At 48.9% G+C, this 15,267-nt stretch overlaps 1 protein-coding gene across 5 annotated transcripts in view; it reads left to right on the forward strand.

The window, feature by feature from the left end:
• GMEB2 (glucocorticoid modulatory element binding protein 2) overlaps positions 1-15,267 on the forward strand; it is a 127,054-nt gene that overhangs the window by 101,574 nt on the left and 10,213 nt on the right. For all 5 annotated transcript variants that reach the window (XM_078651690.1, XM_078651694.1, XM_078651692.1 and 2 more), the window contains exon 9: positions 14,913-15,035. In XM_078651690.1, the coding sequence (XP_078507816.1) occupies positions 14,913-15,035 (123 nt within the window). The remainder of the gene's footprint in view (positions 1-14,912; positions 15,036-15,267) is intronic.

A 15,267-nucleotide genomic window follows, 5' to 3' on the forward strand; every position in this document is an offset into this window, starting at 1 on the left:
CATAAATCCCCCCATTCCCCCTCGCCCCCAGGCAGAACAAGATCATAATTCTAGTACATTCAGAATATACCTGTACCTCAATAGACGGTTGTATGCAAGGCAATAGCAATGATGGCAATAGATAAGCTCTTACATGGAACCGGTTACTATAAGCCGGGAAAAACAACACCCAAGATCCAAGGTAACATTCAGGGGGCGGCATAGGCCAGAGTAGCGGGCGGGCACCTCCACAGAGTCCGTTGAGCTAGGGATATAAGGGGTGCAACAAAGCTGGAAATTTACAGTAGGTCTGGGTGGGATAACAGGTAAGCTGTAAACGTGGCCCAAATGTCTTTGGGACGGGAAGTCTCTGGTAACTCCTCTTCATATATCTGTAGCTGAGTCCTGCAATGGATCAGGTCGCGGATCCACTTCTTCACTGTAGGAACTGTCTTGGCACCCCAACTTTACGCAACTGCCCTTTTCGCAAATAGAGTAGAAACTGCGACAATTGCAAGGTTTAAGGCATTTAACAAAACCCAGTAAGCATATTTCAGGCGTACAGTGCACAGGTTCCAACAGTATACCGGTAAGCATTTTCGCCATAGCAGTCCAGAAAGCAAATACACCCGCACACATCCATGCCATGTGTAAGAAGTCTGCATCTGCCATTCCACAGCGCACACAATTCGCAGTCTCTCGCAGAACGTACTTGTGAATGGGAGTAGTACACCTGATGTAAGAATTTGAAGTGAATAATTCCGAAGTTGCAGTTAGCTGTGAGACGACCAGTGACTTGGCAGCATGCCGTCCAAACCTCCGGCACAATAGTAGTACCTAACGCCGCCTGCCAGCGTAGACAAGAGGAGTGATCACTTTGTTCTCGCTCGCGCAGGGAAACAATATAAAGTTTAGTGATTAACCCCTTACGCCCCTCTCCCGACAGCATCGCCTGCAATGCCCGTAGAGTAGTGTGTTCCACAAGGTACCCTGGGTACACCGTGCGAATGGCCTGATGGACTCGGACGTATGTAAATCCACGTTCTGTGACATTCTGCACCTCCTGCAACGTTTTAAATTGACTATTCTTATAGAGGTCGCCGAGTTATACCCACTGCAGCCAGCTCTCGTAGGGCCAGCTTCTCACGTGCCGTAAAGATAGCAGGGTGTGAAACTAAAGGAAGCAATAGAGCGTATAGATACGATAACTGAGCCTGTGTCGCCAGCATTCGCCATGCCCCCACCGTGCACAGTGCAGGGTTTATTTCAGTCCATGGGCCGCCAGATCCCCCCGACAGGGTTGCAGCCTGCAGTGGCATTGGCAGGATAGCATCAGATTCTATAGCCACATGAGGCTGAAAGCGCTGGGGGAAATGCCAATAATGTGCAAATTGCACCAGTGCGCACATGTAGTACAAGCGAAGGTCAGGTGCCTCGAAGCCACCCTGGTCAAAGGGCTGAACCAAAAGGTCCTATCTACATCGGGGTGTCTTACCTCCCCATACGAACGTTAGCAGTGCCGATTGCAGAGTGCGGAACATTGCCACATTCAATTTTATAGGAATGTTTATAAAGAAATAAAGCAGTTTAGGAAGAAAGGCCATTTTCACAACCGCTATCATGTCTGCCAATGAGAGGGGCAAGTGTGCCCATCTCTCGGCCAGTTCCGTGATGCGCGTAACCGCATGGCCATATTTCTCAGTGACAACCATATCAGGATCCCTGTGCAACCATACGCCAAGATATTTCACGTGATCAGACGTCCAGGTCAGTGGATATTCCATCTCCACCTCTTTCGTGTGCGCAGTGAGGGAAAATACCACCGATTTTGACCAGTTGATCCCAGGGCCTGAGAATTGTTCAAACCGGACATACTCCCGGAGAAGCGCAGACAGGTATATAGCTGGTTCGCAAACATATAGCAACATGTCATTTGCATAGAGGGAGACGATCAATGGTCACTGCTGAAATCCTAGGGCAGCTGCTGCGTGCTTTTGACGTAATTTGCAGGCAAGGGGCTCCAAGGCAAGCGAAAAAAGCATAGGTGACAGGGGACACCCCTGTCGTGTGCCTCTCTTAATATGGAACAATGATGACACCCACCCATTAACCCGAACCCTGGCCACCGGAACACTGTACAGCACCCTGAGCCATTGTAAAATAAAAGGAGGGAAGCTCATCCTATTCAGAACCGTGAACATAAAAGGCCATTGCAGTGAGTCAAAGGCTTTTGCTGCATCAAGCGGCACTGCGGCCATTATTTTATTGGACCTCAGTGCCGCCTTCGACACAGTAAATCACGACATCCTTCTACAGAGGATCTCTGATCTAGGAATTAGTTCAATCCTTTCTGTCAGACCGCTCTTTCCGAGTCTGCGAGGGTAATGTTACATCGCCCAGTAAACCTCTCAGTTGTGGGGTCCCTCAGGGCTCCTCCCTGAGCCCCACACTGTTTAATATATACATGCGCCCCCTTGCTGAGATCATCCGCCCTTTCGGTGTCCAAATTATATCATACGCTAATGACACCCAGCTGGTGGTAACACTGAATCACCCTTTAACCCAGCCAAGTGATCTAAAGGGCTGCATGGAAGCCGTCTGTGCTTGGATGACTCAGTCATATTTAAAGTTAAATGGAGACAAGACGGAGCTAATGATACTAGGTAACTCCCCGTTAAAATCCATCGACTCCATCTGGCCACCCTCATTGGGCTCTGACCCCGAACCAAAAGACACCATTAAAAGCCTGGGAATTTGGATGGATAAAACACTCACATTCAATTACCAGGCAGTAATACTGTCAGCTACCTGCCTAGGTATTCTCAGGCTTATCCGCAAAATCCTTCCACTCCTCCTTCTAAAGGCAAAACCGATCATGATTCAGGGCCTTATTCTCTCTCGGCTGGATTTCGGGAACGCCCTCTACCTTGGAGCACCTCAAACAACCCTCAAAAAACTCCAGGTAATTCAAAACTGTGCCGCCCGCACTCTCCTGGGCATCCCTCGTCGCCAACCCGTGAAAACTGAACTTAAAGACCTCCACTGGCTACCCATTAGGGAAGGAATCGAGTTCAAAAGCCTGTGTATTGCCCACCGTGCTTTTTGGAAGAAAGGAGCAGCTCTAAATCACGCCCTGGTCAATCCATATATTCCCACCAGACAGCTTAGATCGGCACATGCCTTCCGAGTGAGCAACCCCAGGTTTCAAAGAGCGAGATGCGGAGGGCGAACCTTCTCTGTGAATTCAGCCAGACTTTGGAACTCCCTTCCCCTCTCACTCCGCTCAGAGCCCAATCTTCTTCCCTTTCGGAAAAAATTGAAAACTCTCCTCTTCAGCAGATAAACACAGTTTCCTCCTCACACACACTTGTTAATTATTAGCGCTAGGACGCCTGCGGGTAACTATCGCGCTTTATAAAAACTTATTTCAATTTAATTCAATTCAATTCAAGCAGCACAGCCACCGCTTGGAAGTCTGGCTGAAAGTAATGTAGGGTGGAGAAGAGCGTTTGCAAGTTGTGGGTCGTGTAGTGCGCCGTAACAAATCCAGATTGGTCTGGCAGAACCAGAAGAGGAACTAGTGGTTGTATCCTGGTGGCTATCATTTTGGCCCAAATATTTGCATCAATATTGATGATTGAAAGAGGCCTGTAGTATCCACACTTATTCGGGGGCTTGTCTGGCTTTAATAATGTGACAAGAAGAGCCTCTCGAAGAGAGGGTGTCAGCCGAGGGGCCAGACATGAAGCATAGGCCTTATAAAATTCCCTGGGCAGCACGTCTAGCCCTGCGGCCTTACAGGTTGGTAGGGCCATTATGGCCTCTTTAACGTCCTCTTCATCAAACGGTTGTATTGGGTATTCTCAGTGAGAATTGGACAGCCACCTCAGCGCAACATCGTCCAGGTATGCATCAATCTCTGCGATCAGCGAGAAAGCCCTGGAAGCATATAGACGGGTGTAAAACGGTATCGCAGAGCTCCGTTGTCGAGTGATGGGCTACCCCATATTCATCTATGAGTTCTGTAATATTCTCCTGGCTACGCAGCTCTGCCAGTTCTTGCGCAAGGGAGCGGCTGGGGCGCCTCGCCATAGGACCGTGCTATTTTCCTTCAGGAGCAATCCAATAACTCTTGGTCTACCATCTCATTATGTTCCGTGACCAGGTCTCTTATGGCAGCTAGTTTAACGGTGGAGGGATCAGATTCATATTCACGTTCTTGTGTAGAAATATCGGAAGCTAATTTTTGTATCCTCCGTCAAAGAACACGCAATACACCGGACATTGGGCCTCTGTGCAGTCTCCTCTGATAGTAACTTAAAATGCTTCCCATAACTACGCCCAAATAAGATTTGGAAAGGAGGGAAAACTCACAGCCCCAATACCTGTCAAACGTGGTGTACGCCAGGGAAGCGTCTTAGCACCGACGCTATTTAGTCTTTATATCAACGGGCTTCCCATAACACTCCCACGCTATCCACTGATCCCTTGTTCTCCCTAAAAAAGTTTTTAATCGCCTCAGCGATAGTCTGCCTGAATCATTAAGTTCCGAAGGCTGGAGTCTCCATGCAAAGGGTGATCTCTCACAAGTAGGAATTTGCAATTCAAGGAGTACATGGGAGTGGTCAGACAGGGTGCGTGCCTCGTGTGTCACCGCAATTACCCCGGCACAAACCATGTCCGACACGAGCCAAAAGTCTAAACGGGACCAGGACCCATGTACAGATGAAACCAATGTACTCTCCCTGCCAGCGGGGTGACGACTGTGCCAGATGTCATGAAGTGGCCTGCATCTATTAATCCCATTAGTACTTCCGCAGCTTGTTTAGGCCGCATCTCACTACTGACAGCCCTGTCCATGGTAGCATCCAGGCAAATGTTAAAATCACCCCCCCAAATAATTGCAGCAGGAGGGAATGTAGATATTCTACGCCACACACATCCAAATAGAAGGAAGGGTCATCTACATTGGGGCCATACACATTTACAAGCAACACACTTTTTCCACCCAATTGCCCATGCAGAAGCACCACTCGTCCACAGTCATCAGTTTCAGAGCGAACAACAGTAAAAGGGACGCCCTTCTTCACCAGGGTCAACACACCAGTAGAGTAGGATAAAGCAACTCTGGCACCTGCCCAGTGCGTACCCACTTTATTTGCTGACTGTCGTTAAATGCGTCTCCTGTAATAAGGCTATTTGCACTCCCATGCGGTCCAGGTAAGCAAACACAGATCTTACTCATTCAGCCTGCCCCAAGATAATCCCTCCAACCCCGCCCACTTCAGCAACCCCAACATGCCAAAGCCATCCCAGAACCCCGCCACCCCCCCCAACATACCCAACAACATCAAAAACAATAAGCATTTGGGGTACTCCCATTTGGGGGGTGCAGAGTGCTTCTGACCTCCCACAGTGTAGAATGTGGCCGAGCAAGTCTAAGTTGAGCTAGGATAATAATGCGTCAATATCAGACACGTATTATAACAAAATGCACCATCCCCCTGGGCAGCAAAACATCTTCATGAAAGTGTTGTACACAGATCTCAACTAAATCCAGAGCAAGAGTACTCAGTGGTGAACAGCCAACATATGGAAAAAAAAACAATGTTACGCAATCTCAATATCATAATGAATTAGGTCACCCATGGCATCTCCGTTAGCAGTCAGTGCATACATCCTGTTTTGATAGTTCTACATGCGCCCATCAAGTACCTATGGCGGTTCATGTGAGCATATAACACATCAGGAGCAGTACGAGACGTCATATGTGTGGGTAAACATATAGTAAGCTTAGATATCCCACTACTACTCCTCTTCATCTGGTGTAGTACTGGCCTGACGTCTCCTGCGCTTTAACTGTTTGGTATGCTCCAGTGCAGCCTTTGGAGATGTAAAAATGTTACAACCCCTTCCGCCCCTATGCGTAGGCGAGCAGAATACAGCATCGCATACGGGAGCCCCTCCACTTGCAGACATTTTTTCAAGGTGCCAAATTCTCGTGTGGCCGCCTGTACAGCTACCGTGAAGTCGGGGGGAAAAAGCCAGTGTGTTACCTTGGTACTGTATAGTGCCCTTTGCTCTCGCCAATCTCAATACGGTGTCCTGGTCCCTATATTTCAAAAGTCTAGCTATGATGGGGAGGGTCGGGGCCCCCGGCACCGGCCTGGCGGCAAGAGACCGGTAGGCGCCCTCCACAATGAACATGTTAGGGAGTTGATCAGCGCCAAAAAGATCGGATATAAGGTTCTCTATGTAGGTTTCCATTTTTCCCACATTGGTGGATTCCGGCAGCCCGGGACCGCGCCTCCAAATCCTCATTTTTGGCCTGGATGAGGGCTAGTACTTTCTCCATATTGAGGGTCTTGTCAGAAACTGCACTCAGGCCATCCTCCGTAGCGGACACCCTCTGCTCCACCTCCCCCATGCGAGCATTTTGTTTTTCTAATGGAGAGGACATGTGGTCAAGTCGGTAATTGCTTACCGCAGCCATTGTACCCTCAATCGACTGTAGACTGCACTGAATGGTCAGTAACGTGGATTCCAGCGAGGGGGGGCCATCAGCCTCCGAGTCAGAAGCAGCCTTCTAGAGGGTTTTAGATGGTTTACGTGTCTCAGAATTAAGGCGCGACTGTGACTTATCAGTCCTCCCCATGGCTCCTTCGGTGTAAGACAACCCCAGTGGCTAGTAGCAAAGAAGGAGCGTAAGGGGCAAAAGAATACGCAATGTCACCCGGGACTCACAGCCTCCTTCAATGTTATCACGGGTGCCGCTGCAGCCCCCAGCCTGTGCGTACCCAGCCTCTGAATAGAACAGCCACCGGCCGAGGCGCTTCAGTTCCCCACAGTTAGCTGTGTTCTGCCAAGGTGCAACCAGCGTAGGCCCCAACACAAGCAATCCTCCACTCCTCGTTATAGTGAGCTATGCAGTGCAAGCAAACACATTTACTCTGGTGTTGGCAGCCAATTGCGGGATAAGAGCACTCCACACTTTGTAATTTTAATATTGGCTTATCAGATGCAATTCACCACCCAGGAGTGTGATTCGTCAGTCCCCAACGACGATACAATCCCAGCTCTGTACCGCAAGTCTCTCACTCGTGCCCGCCGCCTCTCAGCAAAACCTGGACCTCCAAATGCTGCACCCCGCACCAGCCACAGCTCGCAGGCCGCGGCCCCAGCCCAGACCCCAGCCTGCCTCCGCAGCCAAAGCCTGGGGCAAGCCGCGTCCCCACTCACCGCAGCCGGTGCTATCGGGTGCCAGCAACGTCGGGCAGCAACAGCAGATCTCCTCAATAGGGGGCCTTCAATACAGCCAGGGCCCGAACCTCCAGCTCCGTCTGGGCACAGCAGCTTCCCTCAGCAATCGGCGCACAACTCCTCACGTTCCTTCACCAACGCGATTGGCTCCCAGCATTGCACTACGGCGGGGGTCTCTGGTCAGTGTGCTCCAGACGTGCCATTTCCTCTGCAGAGTCGGCAGGTCAGCGAAGACCGCAAAAAAACACCCACTCAAGAGAATTTTCAGGGCGCCAGTCACATCCAGCCTGTGCCGCAGGGGAGTACAGCATCCTACAGGTGTCCAAAGGCCTTAGATGCTACTCATTTCAGGCGGATAATGGACGAATTTGAATTCGGCCAGGCAGAACCTCACGCAGGTGCAGCCATCTTGCCGCGCACCCTCTAGCGCCCCCGAATTTCTAAACTTATCTCAAAAATCACATTTATGCACTTTCTAAAACTTGTTTTTTCATCTACTAATTCTGAAGAAAGTAAACCATTTTCTATGTTCTTCAGACTTTTGGTTTGCAATGCTACGTTTAGTTTTTTTCTCGATTGTACAGTGCAAATTAACCTATGGTTGGCTAATCGGCTTTTTGTTGGCCGCCTCCTAAGTGCATACTCCTTACACTCAGACATCACCCAACATAAGCAATGGGAGCACCACAACTTTGCTAGATGTAGTTATAGATATTTTGGTGGTGGCGTTTCAGGCCTTACATTTTAGGTTGACACGTGTTATTCTGCCTCTTATTTCTTAGGAATGCCACATTTAGTCTACCATCTTGTTATCAAAGGGTACTCAAGTACCAGAGTTTGGTCCATAATCTCTGCAACTGTATACCTTGCCAACCTTTCAAACGTTTTGCGAGAATTAAACTCTTGCCAATAAAAAGCAGCAGGAATGCTTATAAAGTGTCATGAGCCTCCTAGTACTAAAGAGCTATAAAAATGTTTGGGTTAGTGTCTTGACCCTACAAGGTGCTAACACCTTCTGTTTTTTATGCATAACTTAATTTTAATTCCTATATTTTTACAGACCTATTAAACACCTATTCATTTGTTAAAGTAAAGCACTGAGTGAACTTTGATGACCCCTCTATACTGAGATAGTTCAGGGGATGAAGGGTGTAAATTGGCTATTCAAGTTGAGTGCACCGGTTTTGTTGCCGCGGAACACAGGTGGTAAACAACAGTACCAAACCTGGATACTTTTTAGTGACTGCTGACTGTCCCATGATCCCAAGAATATTGGCTTTAAAACATTTAGGGTGAGATGAGCAAAGGGTTTTAGCATTCACAAACCTCCGAATCTGTAAATCAGAGGGTTTGCAAATGCTAAAACTCTGTTTCTAAAGTACTAAATGCATTCAGTGATTCAAAAAAGTATTTCCGAATTGCTAAATTTGTTTAGAAATGGATACTGAATCAGTATTTGGAAGGGGCGTGTTGCAGGTATCCCTTCCAAGTACCGAATCAGAATGCTATGTATCAATGTTTTCAAACAAAATCCTGTTGCACAACACTGATATTTTACTTTGTGACCTACTTCATTAATATTCATGAGGTAGTTCGAACTTCGACCCAAAATGAGTCAGTATTTCGCGAACCAACCTATTAGTACATAGGTTGGTTTGTAAACTACCAGGGTGGTCGCAACAATACAGGTCGCAAAGTGCTACTAGTATTTTGCAACCAGTGTTTAATACGTCTGGCCCTTACCCTTTTAGTAGGAGCACTACCCATTAAGGTATTCTTCTTCATTTGGGAAAAACTCATGTGTGAAGGAACTAATGGCTAGAAGTATTCATTCATACATTTCACCATTTCTTCCATTTTCCTTTTTGTTGACAAAACGTTTTACTTCATCCATGTGGAGATGAAAGGAGCAAAGTGAGAGAAGAGGGAGTTAAGGTTGGGAGTAGGTCAGTCAACCCACTATGAGGCTAGTCTTCTTGGCCTTTGAAGTGTTATATCTGATAGAGACTTCTAGCTGCAGATTCCTTTCCTTAGAATTATCCCCAGGCATCAGACCGGATTCAGAAATGTGTGAGCAGTACCCCTGCGCGCCAATAGATTGCATCGATCGGCTCCGCATGGTGTTGTCCTAGCCGGAAGTGATATGCGCATGGCCCTTATAGGCGCCACCTCAGCATACTGTCAGTTTTTTTGTTTCCCTGCCATTCAGCACTGATTCAGAGAGCTTCCACTAGTTACTTTTTGACTAGCTATTTTTTTACTTTTGTCAAAGCCTTTTTGAGAAGTTTTTCTCCTGGAATGGAAGGAATGTCATCTAGGAAGGCTGAATTCAAGCCCTGCAATGCCTGTCAATGACGGACCCTCACCATGTTTGCCTCTGGTGCCTGAAGAGCGACCACGCCGATAAGACCTGCTTTGACTGCTGCACGATGAATCCAAAGGCCTTGAGGGAACAGTCCCTCAAGTTTCTGATGCCTCGATGTGTGGTGCCGCGATGGTCTCAATCCTTGGTGAGAAGAAGGTCTTGAAGTCAGAAGCAGAGCCCCAAGTTTTCATTGCACTCTAAGTCTTCAGGACACTCGGGTAAGTTCCACTGCTAGAAGAAGAGTAAGAAGTCGAAGCGGTCTTCGACTTCACCTCTACCGTCGGCCAACAAGATAAGGGAGCGTCGTCATTTTAGGCCTGGCTTTGCGGTTGAGCCAGCGCCTGGGTCGGCTCCACACTTCCCTGAGTTTCCAGGAGCCGGAGCGACCTCTCCAACTTCACGATTTTCATGAGGCCATCTGCTTCATATTTAAGCGGCCGTTCCCGCCGCCATGTCTTCAGGCCGTGCGGGTTTGGGATGGTTACCCAGTCCTGCACACACTTGCGGCTCTGGCATCAATCAGGCCCCTGGTATCTACAGATGGAACCGGACTGGCACCGGTCATATCACCTCAACCTTCCCTGGCGCCAGTCCCTGTGCTGATGCTCCTGGCTTTTCCGTCCCCATTCTGATCCCGACACAGTGCCGGAGGGACGTCGTCCGACGCCAACCAGAGCCATGCCTTCAAGGATGGAGCCTGAGCCCTATTTCTGTGGGCTAGGATGAGGGGAGGTTTGGGAGGGCTCACTGGACCTTACGAAATACCAGCATTTAGATCCTTAAATGAACTGTTGTGAGGACTTGGCGTAGGCCAGTGGACTGGATATTTCTCCAGATACTGGCAATTCTTTCTCCCCCTACTATGGCAATGGAGGAGGGAGCGTCTTTTGCAAAGCTGGTAAGAAAGGCGACTGAGGTCCTGGACCTTAGCTTGTCCTCTGTGACAGTCAGGGCTAACTTAATTACAGAGGTGCTTCAGCTAGGAGTGACCCCCGCAAATTTCTTGTCCCATTTAAGGAAGCCTTTACTGACGTCCTGATTGGGACTTGGCCCAAGCCCAGCACAGGGGCTCCTGTCAACAAGACACTTGCCCGCTGCCACCGCCCTGCCCCAAGGGACCCCAATTTTCTCACACAACACCCCAACCCGGAGAGCTTGGTGGTCCAAGTCTCTACCTCCCATGTAAATCCTTGCTCATTCCCTACCGCCCCTCCAAATATGGAATACAAGAGGCTGGACACCTTATGAAAGCGGATGCTTTCTTCCACCAGCCTGGCACTGCGGTCTGTGAACACCCCATGCTTTTTGGGCTGTTAATCCCATGCTCTATGGGACTCGGTTGCGCAGGTGGTGCCCATGGTCCCGGAGGACACAGTTCCTTACTCTCCCAGGCTGTGGCCGACGGGAGAGATGCAGCTATGTTCACAACCAGATGTAGACTGGATACCACCGACTCACTTGGCAGAGTGGTTAAATTGGCAACGGCCTTGCGGCGCCACACCTGGCTGACGACCACTGGCTTTTCAGGTGATGTCCAAGCATCTCTTATGGACATGCCCTTTGATGGCTCCCGTCTCTTCGGAGACCAGTACAGCAGGGCTACAGCCAAGTCCTTGGTCCTTTTTATGGCCCCTCACCACCCCCAATCTGCCTTTGGCTCCTTTTGTGGCATCAGAAGAGGCTTCCAGTCATGTCTATACCTGCCCAGCCACCACAGCGTGCAAGCTTCCCAGGCTCTGTGTGGCTGAGAACGTGGTACCCACAGGCCTCATGAGTTGGGTGGTCAGAGATTGGGCCTGTCTACCCCACTCCCCCAGCAGTCTCAGCCTCCAAACCCTTAAAGTTTCCGTGCTTACCATCATGGGTACCCAGTGGGGGATAGATACGCCATCATCTGCCCCACTGGACTACTATAATACCAGACCGATGGATTCTGCAGATTGTCCGCAGAGGCTCCTCCCTCCCATTCAAAACTACCCCTCCACCCTAGCCACCTGCTTATCACAGGCTGACGGAGGACCATCTTACCTTGCTCTGCCAGGAAGGGACGGCTCTGTTGGCCAAGAGATCCATAGAGAGGGTGCTGATGCCTGAAGTATGTTATGGTTGCTGTTCCCACTTCTTTCTGGTGCCCAAGAAGGATGGAGGCCTTCATCCTATCCTATCCTAGACCTGCGCTGTCTAAATTTCTTCCTCAAGAAGTTCAAAATGCTCACGCTCTCTCAAGTCTTGTCTGCCCTGGACCCGGGAGACTGGATGGTGCGGTTCGCGGTGGGCCACGAGCACTTTTAGTTTACCACGCTCCCCTTTGGCCGTACCAGCGCTCCCTGGGTGCTCACCAAGGTGGTTGCAGCTCATCTGCGGAGATCAGCAATGCCAGTCTTCCCCTATCTCGCTGATTGGCTGTTGAAGACAGGATTGCCCCAGGCTGTTATCACCCATCTCCAGACTACAGCGGACCTGTTGCTTTCGTTGGGGTTCACTATCAACATTCCGAAGTCACAGCTGTCTCTCTCTCAGACGTGCCCTTTCATCTGAGCTTTTCTGGACACTGTGCAGTTTCGGGCTCATCCTCCTGAACTGAATGTCAAGGATATTCGGGCTATGATACAGATGTTTCAGCCTCTATGCTGGATTTCGGTGAGACCTCATGTCCTCCTGCATCCTGCTTGTGACACATGTCCGCTGGCATATGCAGGCTCTGCAGTGGAACCTGAAATTTTAGTGGGTGCAGCATTATGGTCCAGATCTCGGAGGGAACTGCACAAGACTTGCAGTGGTTTTTAATGAACATGAATGGGTCAGTGGCAGACCCCTCTACCTTTCCCAACCAGATCTGACAGTTGTGACAGATGTGTCACTCATGGTATGGGTTGCCCATCTGGGAAGGGTGGAGATCAGAGGACTCTGGTCTTTGGCAGAATACAGACTCCACATCAACCTTCTGGAGCTCCAGGTGATCCGGCTGGCATTGAAAGCATTTCTACCCTCCATCAATGGACTAGTATGGGTGATAATAGAAAACCCCACCACTATGTGGTACTACAACAAACAGGACAGGGTGGGGCTTTGCCAAGAGGCCCTGCATCTCTGGACATCGCTTGAACAGCAGGGCATATCCTGATGGTTCAACTTCTGGCAGGCTCTCTGAACGGCAGAGAGGACAAACTCAGCCGAGGATGTCTAGCCGATCACGAATGGCGTCTCCATCCACAGGTGTTGCAAGGTCTTTTTCAGCAGTGGGGTGAGCCTTGGTTAGAGTTTTTCGCCACTGCCGAGACCGTGCAATGTCAGCAGTTCTGCGTGCTGGAGTTTCCAAGCCAGCTTTCACTCAAAGATACTTTTCATCTTGAGTGGAGCTCAGGCCTCCTGTGTGGCTTTCTGCCTTACTACTACTGCTCAAGAGTTTCCAAGATAAGGAACCACTAGGCCCAAATCAATCTTGTGGCTCTGGACTTTGCTCGGGAGAGGTTGGTACCCCGGGCTGTTGAGCTTGGCCATTGGTCCTCTGACCAGGCTGCCCCTTCGGGGAGTCTTCTGTCACAGCAGCAGGGGAGGGTTCTCCACTTAAACCTGTCAAAGTTTTGCCTTCTTGCATGGAGATTGAGCGGCGATAGTTGACATCTTTCGACCTTCCAGCCGAATTCAGTAATGTTTTTCCGGAAGTCAGGCATTCCTCCACCAAAACTGTATACGCCTGACGTTGGGTCAAGTTTGTGGAAAGTTGTGCATAGAAACATGTTGACCCTCTTTCTGCTCCCCTCTCCGGTTCTTCTGTTTGTTCTTTCCCTTGCCCTGCAGGGCTTTTTACTCTGGACACTGTTGAGGGCTACCTTTCTGCTAGATCAGCTTTTCTGCAGTTGCCTGACTAACCTTCTCTCTTTCAATACTTTATTGTAAGTAGGTTCTTGAAAGGTTTGTAACATATGTTTCCTCCTCCCATCATTATGCCTCAGAGGGACCTTAATCTGGTCCTGACATTCCAGAAGTGCGCTGCCTTTGAGCCCTTGGAAACCATCCTCTCAAACTCCTTACCATCAAGACGGCCTTCCTGGTGGCAAGAACATCTGCCCAGAGGGTCGGGGATCTTCAGGTTTTGTCATCCAAGCATCAATACCTGAACATCTACCCAGACAAGCTGGTTCTACAAACTAGAGCTTCCTTTCTGCCAAAATTAATCTTTCCCTTTCATGTAGGCTGGTCCATCACCTTTCCTACATTTTACTCTCCACCACATCCCTCTAAAGAAGAGGAGCGACTTCATCAACTGGATCCAAAAAGGGCGTTGTTGTTCTACCTTGACTGCACGAGAGAGTTCCGGGTGGATGACGAACTCTTTGTGGGGCATGTCAGAGCAAAGAAGGGAAAGGCCATGCAAAAGTGGATCTTCTCCAGGTAGATCGTGCTCTGCAATAAAATCTGCTTCACATTGGCCCTTATCAACCCCCTGAGGATTTGAGGGCTCATTCCACAAGTGCCAAGGCTGCGACCACTGCGTTAGCACGCAAAGTCCCTGTCTTGGACATCTGCCAGGCAGCTACTTGGGCCTCTCTACATGCGTTCTTAAAACACGACTGCCTGGACAGTCGGGTCTAGTCTGGATGGGCACTTTGCCTGTTCGGTCCTGCAGGACTTTTTTGGTGGGACACACCTCTGGGAAGTTATTGCTTGGGTATTTATTCTAAGGTAAGGACTCTTCGACTAGAAGTCTCTATCAGATAATCAATTTGTTTACATTCGGTAACTCCCTATTTGCTGGAACCTCTATCTAGCTGTAGATTCCTTACTAATAGCTCTGCAAACAGATTTCTATGGACAGGGCTTTCCCATATCAGGGCCCTTGTTTTCCATACCAGTGGTCAGTGGTGTTCGTGGCTCCGTAGTCCTGGCGTGGAAAGTCGTGAAAAGAAACTGATGTCCGCACACTGGAATGGTGCTTATATAGACTTCTACACACATCACTTCTGGCACTGAGGCCGACGCCACGCAGAGCCGATTAAGGACACCTACCGGTGTGCATAGGTACTTCTCACAACAAATTTCCAGATCCAGTCTGACGCCTGGGAATAGTTCGTAGGTAAGGAATCCGCGACTAGATAGCTTCAGTAATGCCTTATCTGGTAAAGCCTAAGTAACTTGTTCTACACCGACTATGATACTCGCCTTTGGAAGGAAATCTGTAGCCTATGGATTGAGAGTACTTCGGTGAATAGATGTTTCTTTCTTAGCCTTAAGAAGAAATCATTTCTGTGTATGACTGTCCAGCCTCGGTATTAAACGGTCTCTTCATATATTTTTTTTTTTGTAGATGCTATCTTGCTGAACAACATAGTACAGAACTTTGGAATGCTGGATTTGGTCAAGAAAGTGTTGGCAGGACACAAGAGCCAAATGGATCGCTCAAGGGAGCAGTATACAAGGGATTTGGCAGGTTTGTTTCATATATTGTCATATTTGGAATCTTCTATTGGTCTGGTTCCAATCGAGCTCTGATCTGTTTGTAAATGTCTGTGTACTCTCTTGTGTCTACTTGCATGTCTGTGTAAATTGTATACTTTTTTTGTAATTTATTACAATGATCTCAATCATCTAGTGCTAAATACATCACACGTTTCTGGCTAATGGACATTGTCAGGCAATATATTTATGAAAAATAGGGTACA

Source organism: Lissotriton helveticus, chromosome 7 (assembly GCF_964261635.1).
Source record: "Lissotriton helveticus chromosome 7, aLisHel1.1, whole genome shotgun sequence".
Taxonomy (NCBI): Eukaryota; Metazoa; Chordata; class Amphibia; order Caudata; family Salamandridae; genus Lissotriton; species Lissotriton helveticus.